This window comes from Prunus avium, chromosome 2 (genome assembly GCF_965620075.1).
Source record: "Prunus avium chromosome 2, drPruAviu1.hap1.1, whole genome shotgun sequence".
Taxonomy (NCBI): Eukaryota; Viridiplantae; Streptophyta; class Magnoliopsida; order Rosales; family Rosaceae; genus Prunus; species Prunus avium.
This window is the reverse complement of record NC_142285.1, coordinates 33,194,299-33,210,410: the sequence shown is the minus strand read 5'-3', so window position 1 is coordinate 33,210,410 and position 16,112 is coordinate 33,194,299. Positions and strand designations below refer to the sequence as shown.

Below are 16,112 nucleotides of genomic sequence, written 5' to 3'. Positions count from 1 at the left end.
CCTCACCATCTATAAATTTGGAGGCATTTGCCCAGCCAAAATCAACCATCTCTTGGTTGCTGCAAGCATTCCAGCAGCCATCCCAGCCATCAACCTCCATATTTTGGCTGCTGCAAGCATCCCAGCAACTGTCAACCAACATCTCTTGGTTGCTCAAGCACCCAACAACTGTCGAACCACTTTTCTTCCACCCTTTGGCTGCTGCAAGCATTCCAGCAGCCATCACAGCCATCCTAGCCATCCCAGCCATTCTTCAACCATCACAACCGAGATTTTCCTTCCTCCTCATATCCTTCCAAGCTTTAAATACCATAGCCTTCAAGCCTCAAGCTTTTCCTCCCATTATTCTTCTCTTGAAACTCTTAAATCCATAAAGTCTCACCAAGCATAACTCCAAGCTTTCCCTTCCTTCCAAGCTATAAACACCATAGCCACAAACAACAAATTATCAACACTCAAACTCAAGCATATCCAACACCAAGCCAAGCACATGCATTCTCATTGGCTAAACTTGTGGATCTTTAGCTCCCACACTCCAAGCTCTCATGCCAAGCTCATATAATTTCATATCAACATCAGCAAGTCATCTTTAACTTTTCGTCAAGCTGCCGAAAATATCAGCAAGTCATCTTCAACTCTTCGTCAAGCTTCCAGAAACGTCAGCACCAAACACGCAGCCGCTAGAAGAAGAACAGAGTACTCCCCTGAGACATGCTTCTCCCTCGGGATGCTTTGGGCCTAGTCCTCGCTAACTCAGAAAAAGGGGCAACAAAAGCTTGATCCACCACTGTATGGCGGTCCGAGAATCAACAAGCCCGGACGAGCATTTCAACGGAAAAAGACCCCAACAGGTTCGAACTTGGTTTTACGAAACTGGATTTTAGTTTCGATGGTTTATCACCGAATTGGTTACATTGCTTCAGTGGTAGTCCACCGAATTTGAACCTGATTTGTACTAAAATTAGTTTTACTTTCAATATGTTACCACCGAAATCGTTACCTTTTATCGGTGGAAGTCTACCGAATTTATTTCATTTTTTCAGGAGATTCCCACCGAATGTATTTCGGTTGTTCAGTGGTACTTCATCGAATATGTTTTCTTTTTTTAGTGATAGTCCACCGAATTTGTTTTCGTTTTTTAGTGATCATCTACCGAATCCGTCACTATTTGCATCCAACGTTATATCAATTGTCTCACTAGACTTGCAAGACTTATAATTACCGCTCCTCTCACAAGCAAGTATTACTCGAGGTCTTCTCTTGCCCTCACCTCCATAATCAGACCTTTTAATTACAATGACAATATTATTTATTTTTCTTTGTGCACGAGTCCATCTAAGTAATGCATCTCTATCATTGAATATCTATACATAAAACTCATGTTATATAAAGAGAAAATTTGAAACATTAATGCCACATTAATAATACTAAAAATGATTTCAGGAAAAGAAAAAAAAACTCAAAATAATTACCGAATAAGTTGTGAATTGATCACTATAGTCCATTACACATTATTGCCTTCAGTAGGGGCGTTACCTTGTTTTTGTTCCTTTAATGAGAGTAAGATCAAAATAGGTTGCATTAAATTTGTGGTCGACAATAAGTTATTGAAAAAGTAAATAAATTTCGGTTTGTTGCCACCGAAACGCAGGCAAAATTTCGGTAATAAACCACTGAAAAAAATTTCATATTACGGTGGATCTCCACCGAATATTAAGTTCATGATCGGTCAGACACGATCGAAATAGGTGCAACGTTTCAGTGGCATTCCACCGAATTTACCTATCGCGTTCGGTACTGATATGCTGAACGCAACCAACGACCAACCCTAAACCCTAAACTTGCAAAACGCCAAAAAATAAACTCATACCTCATTCAAAGCCTCTCTAACTTCAATCTCACCCTTCATGAATAAATATAAGATATTTTTTCACCAATATAAACGTATAAATCTTGTTAGAGTTGTAGGAACATGATGGTTTGAGAAAAAAGTCAAACTAGAGTTGCATGAACATATGTGAGGTGTAGTGAATAATTTAATTTTTAATTTTTAATTTTTTTGTCCTTAACAGCAATTATGTACAAGAATAAAATAGGTTATTCATGTTTAAAATTAATATGGGGTGTAAAGAGCAAATAATGGGATGCCGGTTGCCAATAAAATCACCCCATATATAACTACACCACCTCAAATATGACAGATAAATTTCTCTGTAAATGAGGTTTTTTTTTTTCTGCCATGTCAGCATAACACAAGTTTTTTCGAGGAATGTGGGCTCAAAACCCGACCCAAAATTAGCACGGCAGTACGTCCTTGAGTTCGACTCTTTCACTGTCGAACTGTTTCTTTTTCTCTCTCTAGATTTCTGGGTTCCAACTGTTTAGTCTTTAGAGAAAGATAGAGAGAGAGTAAACGGTGCTCTGTGAATAAATGGCGGCAGCTGATTTACCGGAGGGGACTCTTCAGAACGTACTGGAGCAAGACAGCCTCAAGTGGGTTTTTGTTGGTGGGAAAGGTGGTGTAGGCAAAACGACCTGTAGCTCAATTCTCTCGATCCTTCTCTCCAGGGTCAGATCCTCTGTTTTGATCATCTCAACCGACCCTGCTCACAATCTCAGCGATGCTTTTCAACAGAAGTTCACCAAGACTCCAACTTTGGTTAATGGGTTCACCAATCTGTATGCTATGGTACGCTTTTTGATTCACAATTTTGTCTCTTCTCTATTATTTGTACTGGTTAATTGTTATTGTTTTCGGTTATTTTTTGGTTTTTTCTGGTGGAATTTTGGGTTTTTGATGAATTTGGGAATTACCCAGTTGTTGGATATATTGGTTTGATTGATTATGATGGATATTTCTTAGAATTTGGTTCTGTTTGATGAAGTTAGGGATTCCCAGTTCATAGGTTCTGTGTTTTGTTTCAGTTCTGTGAACAATTTGTTTTTGAATTTGATTTGTTTTCTGAAAGTAGAGCCAATTCGTCATTGCCTTGCTGAGTCTTTTCCTCTTTACCCATGGTTGACATTTGTATTTATTATTAAAAATCTCGATATGCTTGCTTGTGTGTGTGTGTGTGTGTGGATTTCATTATGTGCAGTCTCATTATTTGGTTATGATCCTCCATAGGAAGTGGATCCTACTGTTGAGCATGAAGACATGGGAACAGATGGAATGGACAATTTGTTTTCTGAGCTAGCAAATGCCATTCCAGGAATTGATGAAGCCATGAGCTTTGCAGAGATGCTCAAGTAAGATTTATATTCCTTTATGTTTATTTCTTTGCAATTCACACTTGCTCTTTACTATCTGGGTAGAGTTCCTTGCATATGCTACTTATTTTATATTTTACCAACCATCGTTCTAAATCATTTGTGTAAATTATTCCCTGCAGATTGGTCCAAACAATGGATTATTCGGTTATAGTATTTGACACTGCACCAACTGGCCATACACTTCGGCTGTTGCAGTTTCCATCAACCTTGGAGAAAGGTCTGGCAAAAGTGATGTCTTTGAAAAATAAATTCGGTGGTTTAATGAGTCAGGTATTTATCGTTGAACCCTTTTGTTGTATCTTCCCTTGCATGCAAACATTTGTGAGTTAAGACACGAGTGGAATCTTTACTTTTGTCTCAAACTTTCTTGTCCGAGTTCTGTAAGCTTATAATTGTTCAGTTACAACTGTTTCTATGCTGATGGTATCAAGTGTTTGAAAATTGATCGAGGCAGATGACCCGCCTCTTTGGTGTTGATGATGAATTTGGAGAGGATGCAATTCTGGGAAAGCTCGAGGGCATGAAAGATGTGATTGAACAAGTTAACAGGCAATTCAAAGACCCAGTAAGTCTCCCCATTCATTTGCCTTTTTCTGTTGACTGTATTGTTGATTTTGGTGAGGATGACTATTGTACGGTAACAAATATGTTTTGGATCAGAGTAAAGCAGCAACAAGTAAATAATTTAAAAAAAGAAGAATAAAGTATTTCCTTGTTTGGGTTTTGGTTTTCAAAAGAAAGAACGTATTTTTTCCACTTATTTAGGTAGAAGCTAAACCCTTTTGTTTCCTTCTTTATTATAAATCTAGAGTACTTTTACCACTGTCAGTTTGGAGAGGAGAATAAATTGTAGTACATTTCAGAATCTTAAGTGACTTGCCAAACGTCATCAATCCTGCTTGCAAACCAAATTGAATGTCCAAAGTTATAGGCATTTGTGGATGCACTCATATCTCACTTTTGGCAGGACTTGACAACCTTTGTCTGCGTTTGCATTCCAGAGTTCCTCTCTCTCTATGAAACAGAGAGACTGGTTCAGGAACTCACCAAATTTGAGATAGATACACACAATATTATCATTAACCAAGTACTTTATGACGAAGAAGGTATGCCTACTATGTCCATCGTGTCCTTTTACATGTTTTTGTGTGTAAATGCTCTGAGCAGGGTTTAACCATCTATCGGTAATTCTGATGTTGTAGGCTCAGAATCCAAATTACTCAAAGCAAGAATGCGAATGCAACAAAAGTACCTTGACCAGTTCTACATGTTGTATGATGACTTTAACATAACCAAGCTGCCATTGCTGCCGGAAGAGGTAAAACCATAGAGTGCCAAAATTTGAGAAAATGTTGACTTCTTATTCTGGGAAGGCGGGGGTTGATGATCGGTCTACTTTTACAGTGTGCTTCCCCGTACTTTCCATTTGAGTGATGATGGTGTTAAGTTTACTTCAAGATATCCCCTTTCTAACTGAAATTGTAGCAACTGTGACCCATCTAGCTAGAAAGAGGGCTATAGATGATGGAATTTTCCCATGATTCACCCACCTACGATTCCTTTTGTTCTCTGTAGTTCTTGAGGATTAATCCTTATTTTGGGTTTTAATTTTCTTCACAGTTATTAGGTGTGCTTAATCTTTTTGTTTAGTTATTTTGTAGTCAAATATTCGTATATTTTTTGGTAGAATATCCAACTAAAGATCTTTAAGGCCTCTTTAGTCTTTGATTTCATTCAAATTTGGTAATGTATTCTTATTCAATGGGAGAAATTTTCGGTGGAACTCTGCAAATGAGTCTAATTTTTTGTTGTGGTGTATGCTATGATTAAATCCAACTCTGTTATAATTTGTCATTGTATATGCAATATTACAATCATTGGTTGCTTATTATTCATCAACCCTTTGGAGGAATATTTCGGAGGAACTCTGCAAATGAGTCTAATTTTTTGTTGTGGTGTATGCTATGATTAAATCCAACTCTGTTATAATTTGTCGTTGTATATGCAATATTACAATCATTGGTTGCTTATTATTCATCAACCCTTTGATTAATGTGGAATTTGTAGGTTACCGGAGTTGAAGCTCTGAAAGCATTTTCACGTCATTTTCTGACACCATATCAACCTTCCGCCAGCGAAAGCACAGTGGAAGCGTTAGAGCAAAGGGTATCCACTCTAAGGCAGCAGTTGAAAGATGCTGAAGCACAACTAGAAAAACTAAGAAAAGGGAAGCAAAAGGTCTAATAATTCCATGTTCTCCGCTTTCTAGTTTAGCATCAGATGGCATCATCTCCCACCTTTGGGCTACCAGGAGAAGTGATTGATGCTTCAAGTTGTTTGCTTTATTTGATGAATTCTTTTCTGTCCTCTTAGAATCTTAGATCATGAAAACTGACATGTCTTCCACATTAATGTAATTTATTTCATTTAAGTTGATTCCGCAGTGAACAATTTATAGGAGAAACTCTTTTTTCTTTTTGCTGTCCTGATAGTTATGTCAGATTATGCAGCAATTTTGTTTTGGAAAGAATAGTAAATGGATTATTAGCTTGTATACATTGGATTCTGGTACCACTGTGGAATATGAATTGGCATTTTATGGAAATTTAATCTTTTTGCCTAGGTGAGATTATGCCTCACTATTAAATTTGCTTTTACAATTTCACAATTTGAACCATGGTAGTGATCCTTGCAAAATACTATGTTAAACAATGTTGATGTGCTCTACTATGTAACTTCTAAATCTGGTTTCTGTTCTATTAAACGCCAGTATTAAAGATGAATTTTTTGTAGTTAGAATGCCTATGCAGGACAGGTAATGGAAGGAAACCCATTTCCTTGAGAAGAACTGGTTCAGATCCCTGGATTTGAAAGTTCACTTATTTGTTTGCTGCTATCGGGATATGATATGACGAAAACTTATATATGGTTGCCTGATTTTCTTGCTAAATTAAGCTGGTTTGTAGTAATCCTTACAAGTTTTTGTAATGTGAACAAGTTTTCTGTTATAAATTAGAAGCATCACTTCGTTGTAGAGAAAATATCAGCCATAATCTTAACATGATATTCCAACTCTTATTCCGGGTTGTCAAACAGGCGGAGGGTGCCGTGTGCTAACATATGTCGATATGATGTCGATATTATCCACATTATATGGATAGCAAATAGCGCAACATACTCTTGATATGGCATAAATAAAGTATCAATATGGTACATAGTGTCAATTTACTATTAAAAACACTGTTACATTAATAGTTCTTTTTGGGATTTTTTGTCCTCTAAAAGAATTGAAAATGCCGATCACATGGTGAAGTCTATTCACTATGTTTGCATGACATGTTCTACAAAGTGTGTTGCAGGAAGTATTCACAATTGTTGGGACTGCAATATCCTCTATATATATTGTACAAAAGAATCTTATGTACCGCAGAGTATTGTTTTATGAATGTAAAGCTTGGTATTTCAATAAATGATTGAGTTATTGGAGGGAATTAAAGAGTTTATGGGTTAGGGTTACCTACTGTAGACGTCCTTGAACTTTGCCCCCTGTTGCAATTGGGTCCATGAACTTTTTTTCGTGCCAATTACATCCTTTAAATGGACAAACAATTGCAATTAAGTCATACCGTAACAGAATTCGTCAAGTTTGACCGTGTGAATGGCACGTGCTCTTGTTGTGAGGGGTGTATTCGAGTTTTCGTCGTTTCGAACGAAACAAAATCCAATTCAGTGCTGGAGAGAGGAGGAAAGCAGTTTTCCATCTTCTATAGAGTCCTGAATCACGGTACTCGGTAGCACAAAAGGGTATTGTTCTTGTTTTCTCAAGGTCCGTAAAAGCATGCATTGAAAAAGGGCGAGACTCAAGCTTAAATAAAGGATCATCTCTTACTGCACGGCTTGTAGTCCCATCAAACCAAGTTGGTTGTTTGCTGGGAAAAGAGGTGTAATAGTTTCAGAGACTCAGAAGGTAACTGGTACTGGTATACGAATAATAGGCGGTGACCAGGTCCCAAAGTGCGCCTTAGAGAATGATGACGTTGTACAAGTGTGGTTTTATCACATTCTTTAAGGAAAGCATTGTAATTATATTTCATTTAGTCCCATTTAGTGAAATTTGGTATATTCGGCGACCTAAAGTTGATATGTGAACTTGCAAACTTCTCTTATATTTAGTTATAATTTGTTCCACAGATTTCAGGAGATTTTTCAAGTTTGCAAGATGCTTTGTACAATATTACTGGTAGATTACGAGATAACCTTTTCTCCAGCACAGTAAATAATTCTGGAAGAAGGAGCAGTCCATCCATGCTAACTGATACCATTCCTTATGGAAGACTAAGGGATCCTCCTCCTATTGGATTTCAGTCATCATCATCAGTTGGTGTTAATCATGGTCTCAGTCGACATACAACTCTAACTCAAAGTATGGATCATCTTGGACTTTCTCATAGTTTAGATCATCCTTCCTCCTCACCAAGGCCGTGGGCATCACAAGTAAGTCTCTCTCTCTCTCTCTTGGTCTTTTTGTTGTTGTTGATATATTGATCGGATTGCAGATGGTAGCTTCAAGGGGCATCACCGATACTGGCAGGGGTTTGACTTCTCTTAAAAGTGGCACAGAACTTGGCAGGTTAGAAAATTATGAGATCTGGCACAGAACTTGACCAAAAGAAAAAAGCGAAGGAAGGAGAGTCTTTAGACTCAAAAGGACGCTTTTACCCATCATTTTGACAGACAAATTGACGGATTTGGATGGCAGGACCTAATTGCAATTGTTTGTCCAGTTAAAGGATGTAATTGGCACGAAAAAAAGTTCACGGACCCAATTGCAACTGAGGGCCAAGTTCAGGGACGTCTACAGTAGATAACCCTATGGGTTATGGTGTTTCGTCATGAGATTGACCTAGAGACTATAAGAGTAATTCGATAAGTTCATTATAATTCAGTACTCTGATCAACAATACATGTTGCTAGTACATGTATATCAATATTTACATGAATTCATCAATGTCAACATTTTACTTCGTGATGAGAATAGAATCCGATTGATTATTATCATAAGGTATATGATGCCATCTAGATTCCACAATTGTACCCTCTGTCAAATTGGAGATTGTGTTGAGAAGAATATTTCTCTATGTATTGATAGAGCCAGAAGGCTAAATATTTATAGAAAGATTTACAAACCCTACAAGGAATCCTAGGTTTACTTGGAGACTACTCCTAAATCAATTACAATCAATTACATAAAAGGAAATAAAGAAACTTCCTAATTTCCAACACTCCCTCTCAAGTTGGAGCGTGGATATCAAGAATGCCCAACTTGCATACAAGATTGTTAAAAACATTACTTCCAAGGGCTTTTGTGAACAAATCTGCTAATTGTGACGTGGATGGAACAAAGGAGGTAGCAATCTGTCCAGCTTGTATCTTCTCTCGAACCACATGACAATCAATCTCAATGTGTTTCGTGCGTTCGTGGTAAACGAGATTGGCGGCAATATGAAGGGCTGCTTGGTTGTCACATAACAACTTTGCATGACCTAAATTGGTAACTTGTAGATCTTTCAAAAGATATCGCAACCAAGTCAGCTCACAAGTAGCAACAGCCATGGAACGATATTCTACTTCAGCAGATGAATGAGATACCGTTTTATGTTTCTTTGTCTTCCAGGATATGAGTGAATTCCCAAGAAAAACACAGTAGCCTGAAGTGGATCTTCTTGTCATGGGGCAGTTTGCCCAATTAGAATCACAATAACCTATCAAATGCAACTTTCTGTTTGAAGAGAAAAGTAATCGTTGACATGGACTACCTTTCAGATAACGAAGAATACGTAAAGCGGCATCCAAATATGGTTTCCTCGGTTGATGCATAAATTGGCTCAGAATGTTGACTGCATAAGTAATCTCTGGTCGAGTGATTGTAAGGTAGATTAAGCTTCCCACCAATAGTCTAAACCGCGAAGGATCATTGAGCACTTCACCATCACTGTTTGTGAGCTTCAAGTTTTGCTCCATAGGAAAGTCTACTAGTTGAGCACCTAGAAGACCTACATCATCAAGTATATCAAATGTGTACTTTCGTTGGGAGATCACAATTCCCGTCTTTGATCTTGCAATTTCTAGCCCAAGAAAATACTTCAAATGTCCCAAATCTTTAATGTGAAACTGATTGTGAAGAAAAGACTTCAAGTTATGTATAACATTCTCATCATTGCCTGTGATCACCATGTCATCAATATAGATTAAAACAACAGTAAATGATGTACCACAAGTACGAGTGAAGAGAGAATAATTTGAGAGAGATTATGTAAATCCTGCTTTCTGAATGGCAACAAAATACTTGTGAAACCAATTGTGAGGAGCTTGTTTGAGACCATAAAGGGACTTGTGCAGTTGACAAACCAAAGTACTCTTCCTCTATCGACAAAGGCCTGGAGGAGGGGTCATGTAAACTTCTTCATGAAGATCACCATGGAGAAAGGCATTGTTAACATCTATCTGATAATAGGTCACTGATGAACAGAAGCAATGGCTAGTACACAACGAACAGTGACCAATTTCACAACAGTAGCAAAGGTTTCCGTAAAATCAAGGCCTTCTCGTTGAGTAAGCCTTGGGAAACAAGACGAGCTTTGTAACGCTCAATAGAACCATCAGAATTGTACTTAATCTGATACACCCACCGACTACTAATTGCACACTTGCCAGATGGGAGTGAAACCAATGACCAAGTGTTTTGTTGGGCAAGCGCCTGTAGTTCGGCATCCATAGCGGTACGCCAGTGTAAAGTGAAGCCTGAGCATAAGAAGTGGGCTCAACAACACTTGAATTTTAGTTAACAAAAGCTTTGTGTGAAGGAGATAAAGAGATGTAAGAAAATGTAATTGGACAAGGGAAACTGTGTACCTGACTTCTTGGAAGATGATGGCCCATTTGTAGCTTGATTGCAATGAAAATCACGTAAGAGAATGGATGGTTGAGAGACACGTTGGCTACGACGAAGTGATGGAGAGGTTGGGACGTTTTCTGGGGAAGGAGAGTCAGAAGGCTAAGTATTTATAGAAAGATTTACAAACCCTATGAGGAATCCTAGGTTTACTTGGAGACTACTCCTAAATCAATTACAATCAATTACAGAAAAGGAAATAAAGAAACTTCCTAATTTCCAACACCCTTAGTATATTTTTGGCTGGGGAGGTTGATGATATGGGGCTGAAGAGAGAATGCTGGACTATTTTTTTCTTTTCCTGAAAGAATCTTAGTATGTTTGCGTTGTGTTCAAGAAATGATTCACAATCTTTGGAACCATAATATCCTCCCTATACGTAGTTTTATGAAGGTAAAGGTTCACATTATGAAACATGTTGCATGATGGAAAATATCTGTGCAATCTACCGTGTTTTTACAAATATTTTTTCTTTTGTTAAATACATTTAATTGAATCAATTGGTCATGCTACCAATCACAATTTATTTATTATTATTTTTTATTTTTTATTTTTTGCTAAAAGAAACAATTTCCTTAAACAAACACATCTTTTTATATTTGGATGCATAAACAATCGAACCCATTCACTTTGTGCAAAATTAAAAGAAATGGATTGTGATAGAAACAATAAGAGTTAGCCTGTGAAAATATGCTGCTGAACTATATCAATTATGGTTAACCAACGGAATGACATAATGAAGCTACTAGAATTCTTTGGAAAATAACTGGGTTTCTGGAACAATATGATATCATAATTATAGAATATATTCTAACATGTCCAACCATTTGCCTGAAAAAACAATTGTAAGAGAGAGAATATCATCTTATAAAACCCGTCATTAAAACTCCTCAAAAGTTAGTACAAGTATATTTGTTTAGCAGATGGTAAACTATGAACAGTTAGAATTGTATGGCACATTTTCGACTAGTATCATGGATTCAACGGATTCAACACTGCCTGATCTCCCAATATGCCAGATTGAGATCGACGGCCAACAAATTTCTCAGGAGTATCCTATCATTTCAAGAATCAAGAATTTGCATGGAGTTTTGCAACGAGTGTTTTTTCCTTCCTGCTGGTTATGGTTTATAACATCGACTAGCGAACCAACATCTCTGCAGCAACTTGCTGCCAACGAAATTGCTACTGATGTACATTAACCCACAATTGCAGCTGCATGATGAAGTATAATCAGCAAAGAAAAAGAAAAAAGGCAGAGAGAAAGAGATAGATCAATATGCGCTGTATCTTACACTGGGTGGAAAGGGACTTAATAGGGGAGGGTATTTCCAACCCATTCAACTTGAAACTATTCAGTGAATGCAAAACTACCTGCTACTTCTAAAATACTGGTTTTATAATGAAATACTAATAAGTGAAATTTTACTAAGAGCATTGTGCACCCTGTGTGTATGTTATTGCAATATTAGTTCACCCCGAGTGTATGTTCTGGTATTTTGGGGTGGGATGTAGATCTTTGTTATTATTATGTCAACTTCCTTGTTTCCAAACCCTCATACTGATCAGGATTCATAACTCTGCTAAAATCTTTAAATTCTCACATAATTGGAACGAACATATTAGATATGCCTATTACTTTCAAGACTACCATTTGCAACAATTTGCTAGTGTTATAGCAAATAGACATGACAAATTACTAAGCACGCCATAAATACAACTATTTAATCAAAAAAAACATACTTCAAGTTGGAAGTGAAGACATCTGAATTTCGTCCCCCAACATCCCATTTGATAGATCTGAAGTTTGAAAAGAATCTTTTCTACCACGTTCCAAAGAAGTTGCCTCATATATCCCTACAAGTGTTATTCAAATTTATACACAAGTTATGCAAAATTAATAATTAAAAGTAGAACATAATAAATCATTATTAATAATAATGCAGATGTGCAAAAATTAAATGAATAAATTAACAGATTAATCAATAAATAAATAAATAAATCGCATCCATAAGAAGCAGTAATCTACACATCTTTCATTTTCAGTAAAATTGTACGGAAGACATGATACAATAATAGAGATGAGTAAAACGTTAATCACAATCTCAATCACAACATGACATTGGAAATAATAAATATTACACACATACCAAAGCCCAAAATTAAGCAACAAATTAGGAAGCCTGGAAGAGAAAAGTCCATATTGTACACGATCTCCATGACGATTATGCATCCTCCAGCTACCATTAAATGCCTTGGAGAAGAGAAAACCATGTGTAATCTACAACACATTGAGAGCAATAATGATCAAACTTGAAATATATGAAATGATCTAAAAACATTAAGTAAAACATTTCCAAGTGTTAGACAAAACTGCATAGAAAAGTTGTGATATATTACCTCTCTTCCGCGATACTATCAACATAGAATATCAAGATTACTCCAAAAAGAATGGTGCTCAAAAAAGCCCAAGTGGAAAATGGCACCTTGTCACTGGTACTTGAAGGTGATCCCTAAGTGCTCCAAAAAATCAACAGGAAAAATTACAAGTGAAAGAAAAAGTGGGAGGGGGCAAATAAAGAACAAATCAGACATTAAACAAGGCAAGCCCCAAACTAGAGTCACTCCAAAAATGTAAATCTAATCAAATTCGGCCTAGGACTGCTTATCATGTCATATAACTTACTATGATCATGTCCCACATGGCCACAGGAAACAGGAAACATGTTGCAGAAGCAATAGTTATTGCATTAAGTCGCCTTTTAAGTTGATTCTGAAAGCACAGGAAGGGTACAATCAGCAGCAATGATTTTTTAACTGTTTTAATCAATTGAAAAATAAACAGCAATTTATTACTTGGTATGCTTAGAGCAAAAGAGTATGAACAAGATAACTGAAGATGGACGAATATCAGCAATTCATCACCTTGAGTGAAACACGCCGCGCAATCACCCTCCTCAGTGCTGATAAGATTCCAGCAAAGATTGGAAGTACCATCTCTTTTATACCCAACACTTGTTCTGTCTGAACCTCATCATCGAGGCTATCTTTAAATGGTAATTTCAGGTTAAGTCACAATAAAACGCTTAAAAAAATTATCACTGTGTCCAAAAGAGACACACACAAAATAAAGACGAGGAAAAATGATATGGAAGAATGGGACGAAGGAATAATAATAATAATAATAATAAAACACCAGTAACTAATCCTATACAGTAGTGAAAGAACAACAGTTTCGATAAGAGAGGATATAGAATGGAGAATATGTTGCCATGGCCCACCCTTGAGATAAGAAGTAGAAAGATGCCACCATTGCAATAAGCCCACCTACCTGGTAAAAGATGAAGCAACATCCATGTGAGTAAACAAGAATTAGTTTTCTCCTATTTTTCCATTAAAATAATTGATATTAAGTCACCAATACTTTTGATCTGATACTTCTATTCCTCGGATAAATCTTTCCTAAAGCTTGAACACAGAAACGTCCATACACCAACCAGCCTAGATAGTGAAGTCCTTCCTAAACTACTATTTTATATAGCTAAATAAAACATTGTGGCATCTTATAATGAAATGAGAAAATGGCCTAGGACTTTACTGAAGGCCTTCATTTAAAGAGAAACATGCTAACATAAAACCTTTGCTTATTTGCTCGGAGATAATGGCAGATAATTGATATGAAGAAAACAGTCTAAGCAAAGGACCAAGCATCTAATCAAGCTACCTTTTTCCAAATGTGGCCCTTGCGCCCATACAATACTCCAGACAGTACCCCAAGGACAGCACCAGAATACTCCGCTAATATAGCTCTAACATAATATGTAAAGATGAAAGAAAATCAGTTATAATTAACAAAAGAAATACTATTTGCTCAAATTAGGTTTAATCTGATATTGTCGCCATATGCTTATTGCTACTGGCTGACAGTTTCTAAAATTCAGTAGGAGCATATTGTAGCCAGCATATAATAGGGAGGGTGAGATACACATTTGTAAGTGCTTAGTAACGAGATTATTATACAATGGAAACTTATATAAACAGGCAGTTGTAAGTGTTTAGTATTAAGCCAAACCTACCTTAGAGGTCCACATGATTTGAGGCCTTTTCCCCATAAAACAAAATATAAAGCTGTTATGCCACCATTTATTATAGAAGGCACTACCTGAAAAAAACTGGAACACTCAAGAAGTATATAATCGGAATCACATAAATAAAATATGTTGATGCCTTTTTCATGTATTTTCTAATAAAAGAAAAAATATCACGGAACCTGTGTGTTTGAGAGTGGCCTGCCCTTCCAAGGCTTTTGCAAAATTAGAAATAGGATGGATGCTGGGATCAGACAAGTGAAGAGGAAAAGTACAACTGAAGCTCCCGTTTCAGATAAGTAGCGATACAGGGAGTAAATTGACCATATTCTTAAGAAATTGCCGATAATATGGATTATTTGCAAGGGTGTGTGCCTACATTGAAGTAAGATCATTGGTATAATTAGTTGCGCTCAACGAAGTAAAAAACACACGAAATACTCATCTTGCCCAAAAGAAAAAAGAAAAATATTGTGCTTACACGCTGACATATTAGGTACAAAATGATAAAGCTCAGGACTTCATAAGTCCTTCAATTATGGGGTTTTTTAATTTGGGTGGAAGGGGGTGAAAAGGAATTTTATTCCACCAACACCCAAACTGAAAACTAGGCCATCCAGCAACTACACGTCTTCCTCCAACATTGAACCTTAGCTCCTGAGGACAGCTTCTGTACTAGACCAGTTATTTTAATGCTCCTTATTAGTTATTACAAAGTGAAAACTTATAACTCCTTAACCTAGACCTAACCACAGAGAGAACCTCCATACAAATGCAATTCTCATCACTACTTTCTGATTTAAACATTTTGCCAAACCAGGCAGCTACTTGCCAACCAACAAAATTCGCAACTAGTTCATACTCAACCAACCCAGCTTAACAATTTGACTAAGCTAAATTTAGCTTTCTTCTATCTTATCTTTGTGTATCTATATTTATTCACTTAATCTATTACTCATACTCGTGAACCCTTCAGCAACAAGAACACTGAAACCCAAATTTCCTAGCAACGCAAACAAAACGAAAAACATTGCCAGTTTCATGAATTCCATAACCAGATATTTAACAGCATAAGATTTCATGCAATTTCCTTCCATTTGATTTCCACAATGTTTCTAGGGAACCAAACACAGCCCTAGGGTTTTAACATTCAAATCCTTGAAAATAAAAACAAAAAAATGCAAATGAATGAGATTGGCTTACCTGAAATGAGGAGAAGATCCTCGATCTTCAGGAATTTGCCTCGGAGACATCATTTTCGAAACAAATGCTTAATCGAAAAGTTGATTACAAAATTCAATCACTTGTGCATTTAATCGCTGATAATATGCTCCTCTACTGCTTCATAACTAACCCAAGAAGAAAGCAAACCTGGATAAAGCTTCTTCTCTACCGAGTTCAATTTCTTCAGTTGTTCAGTCTCTGTAATGATTTGGGGTTGTTGGGTCGATGAGCCCATGAACAGAGGCATAAGGCTTTCCTGGGGCCCGTTCTGTAAAAGCTCTGGCCTTTGGTCCCATGGTCAGGGTCGATTCATATTGGGCCCTTCCCTAATCTCCATTTTTTTTATGAGAACATTTGCTTGGGAATAAAAAGTAGGCACTCATTGTCTACTTTTTCCGAAAAAAAAAAATTCCAATCAAAACACAAAATCAACACCAAAAAATCAGTTAAAGATTATATTTATCCTGATAAGTAGTGCATAAATGGAGTACGAACCCTCCATAAAAAAGTTATCTTTCACTTTTTTTTAGAAAAACGATATTCTAAATAATTATAATGTGCAAAGAAGATGTTCA

At 36.7% G+C, this 16,112-nt stretch overlaps 2 protein-coding genes across 2 annotated transcripts; one reads left to right on the top strand and one right to left on the bottom strand.

The window, feature by feature from the left end:
• The first annotated feature begins 2,289 nt into the window (after positions 1-2,289).
• Positions 2,290-5,883, top strand: LOC110769266 (P-loop containing nucleoside triphosphate hydrolases superfamily protein). Its single transcript, XM_021973204.2, has 7 exons — positions 2,290-2,689; positions 3,128-3,249; positions 3,393-3,543; positions 3,728-3,838; positions 4,241-4,379; positions 4,476-4,591; positions 5,341-5,883. The coding sequence occupies exons 1-7, from the start codon at positions 2,432-2,434 to the stop codon at positions 5,515-5,517; spliced, it is 1,074 nt and encodes a 357-aa protein (XP_021828896.1). The 5' UTR covers positions 2,290-2,431; the 3' UTR covers positions 5,518-5,883.
• A 5,185-nt stretch (positions 5,884-11,068) lies between these two features.
• Positions 11,069-15,833, bottom strand: LOC110769245 (zinc transporter). The gene is made up of 11 exons (XM_088247772.1): positions 15,517-15,833; positions 14,496-14,688; positions 14,302-14,387; positions 13,950-14,034; positions 13,478-13,556; positions 13,151-13,281; positions 12,912-12,998; positions 12,626-12,738; positions 12,376-12,506; positions 11,969-12,082; positions 11,069-11,440 (listed from the first exon to the last, which is right to left on the bottom strand). The coding sequence occupies exons 1-10, from the start codon at positions 15,567-15,569 to the stop codon at positions 11,970-11,972; spliced, it is 1,071 nt and encodes a 356-aa protein (XP_088103898.1). The 5' UTR covers positions 15,570-15,833; the 3' UTR covers positions 11,069-11,440; position 11,969.
• Between the last annotated feature and the right edge of the window lie 279 nt (positions 15,834-16,112).

Coding starts and splice junctions, on each gene's coding strand:
- LOC110769266 (XM_021973204.2), top strand. CDS start 2,432: ATGGCGGCAGCTGATTTACCGGAGGGGACTCTTCAGAACGTACTGGAG. Junction 3,544..3,727: donor TCGGTGGTTTAATGAGTCAG/GTATTTATCGTT, acceptor TGATCGAGGCAG/ATGACCCGCCTCTTTGGTGT. Junction 4,380..4,475: donor AGTACTTTATGACGAAGAAG/GTATGCCTACTA, acceptor CTGATGTTGTAG/GCTCAGAATCCAAATTACTC.
- LOC110769245 (XM_088247772.1), bottom strand. CDS start 15,569: ATGATGTCTCCGAGGCAAATTCCTGAAGATCGAGGATCTTCTCCTCAT. Junction 13,282..13,477: donor GGCAACATATTCTCCATTCT/ATATCCTCTCTT, acceptor ACCTGAAATTAC/CATTTAAAGATAGCCTCGAT. Junction 12,999..13,150: donor CGCGGCGTGTTTCACTCAAG/GTGATGAATTGC, acceptor CTGTGCTTTCAG/AATCAACTTAAAAGGCGACT.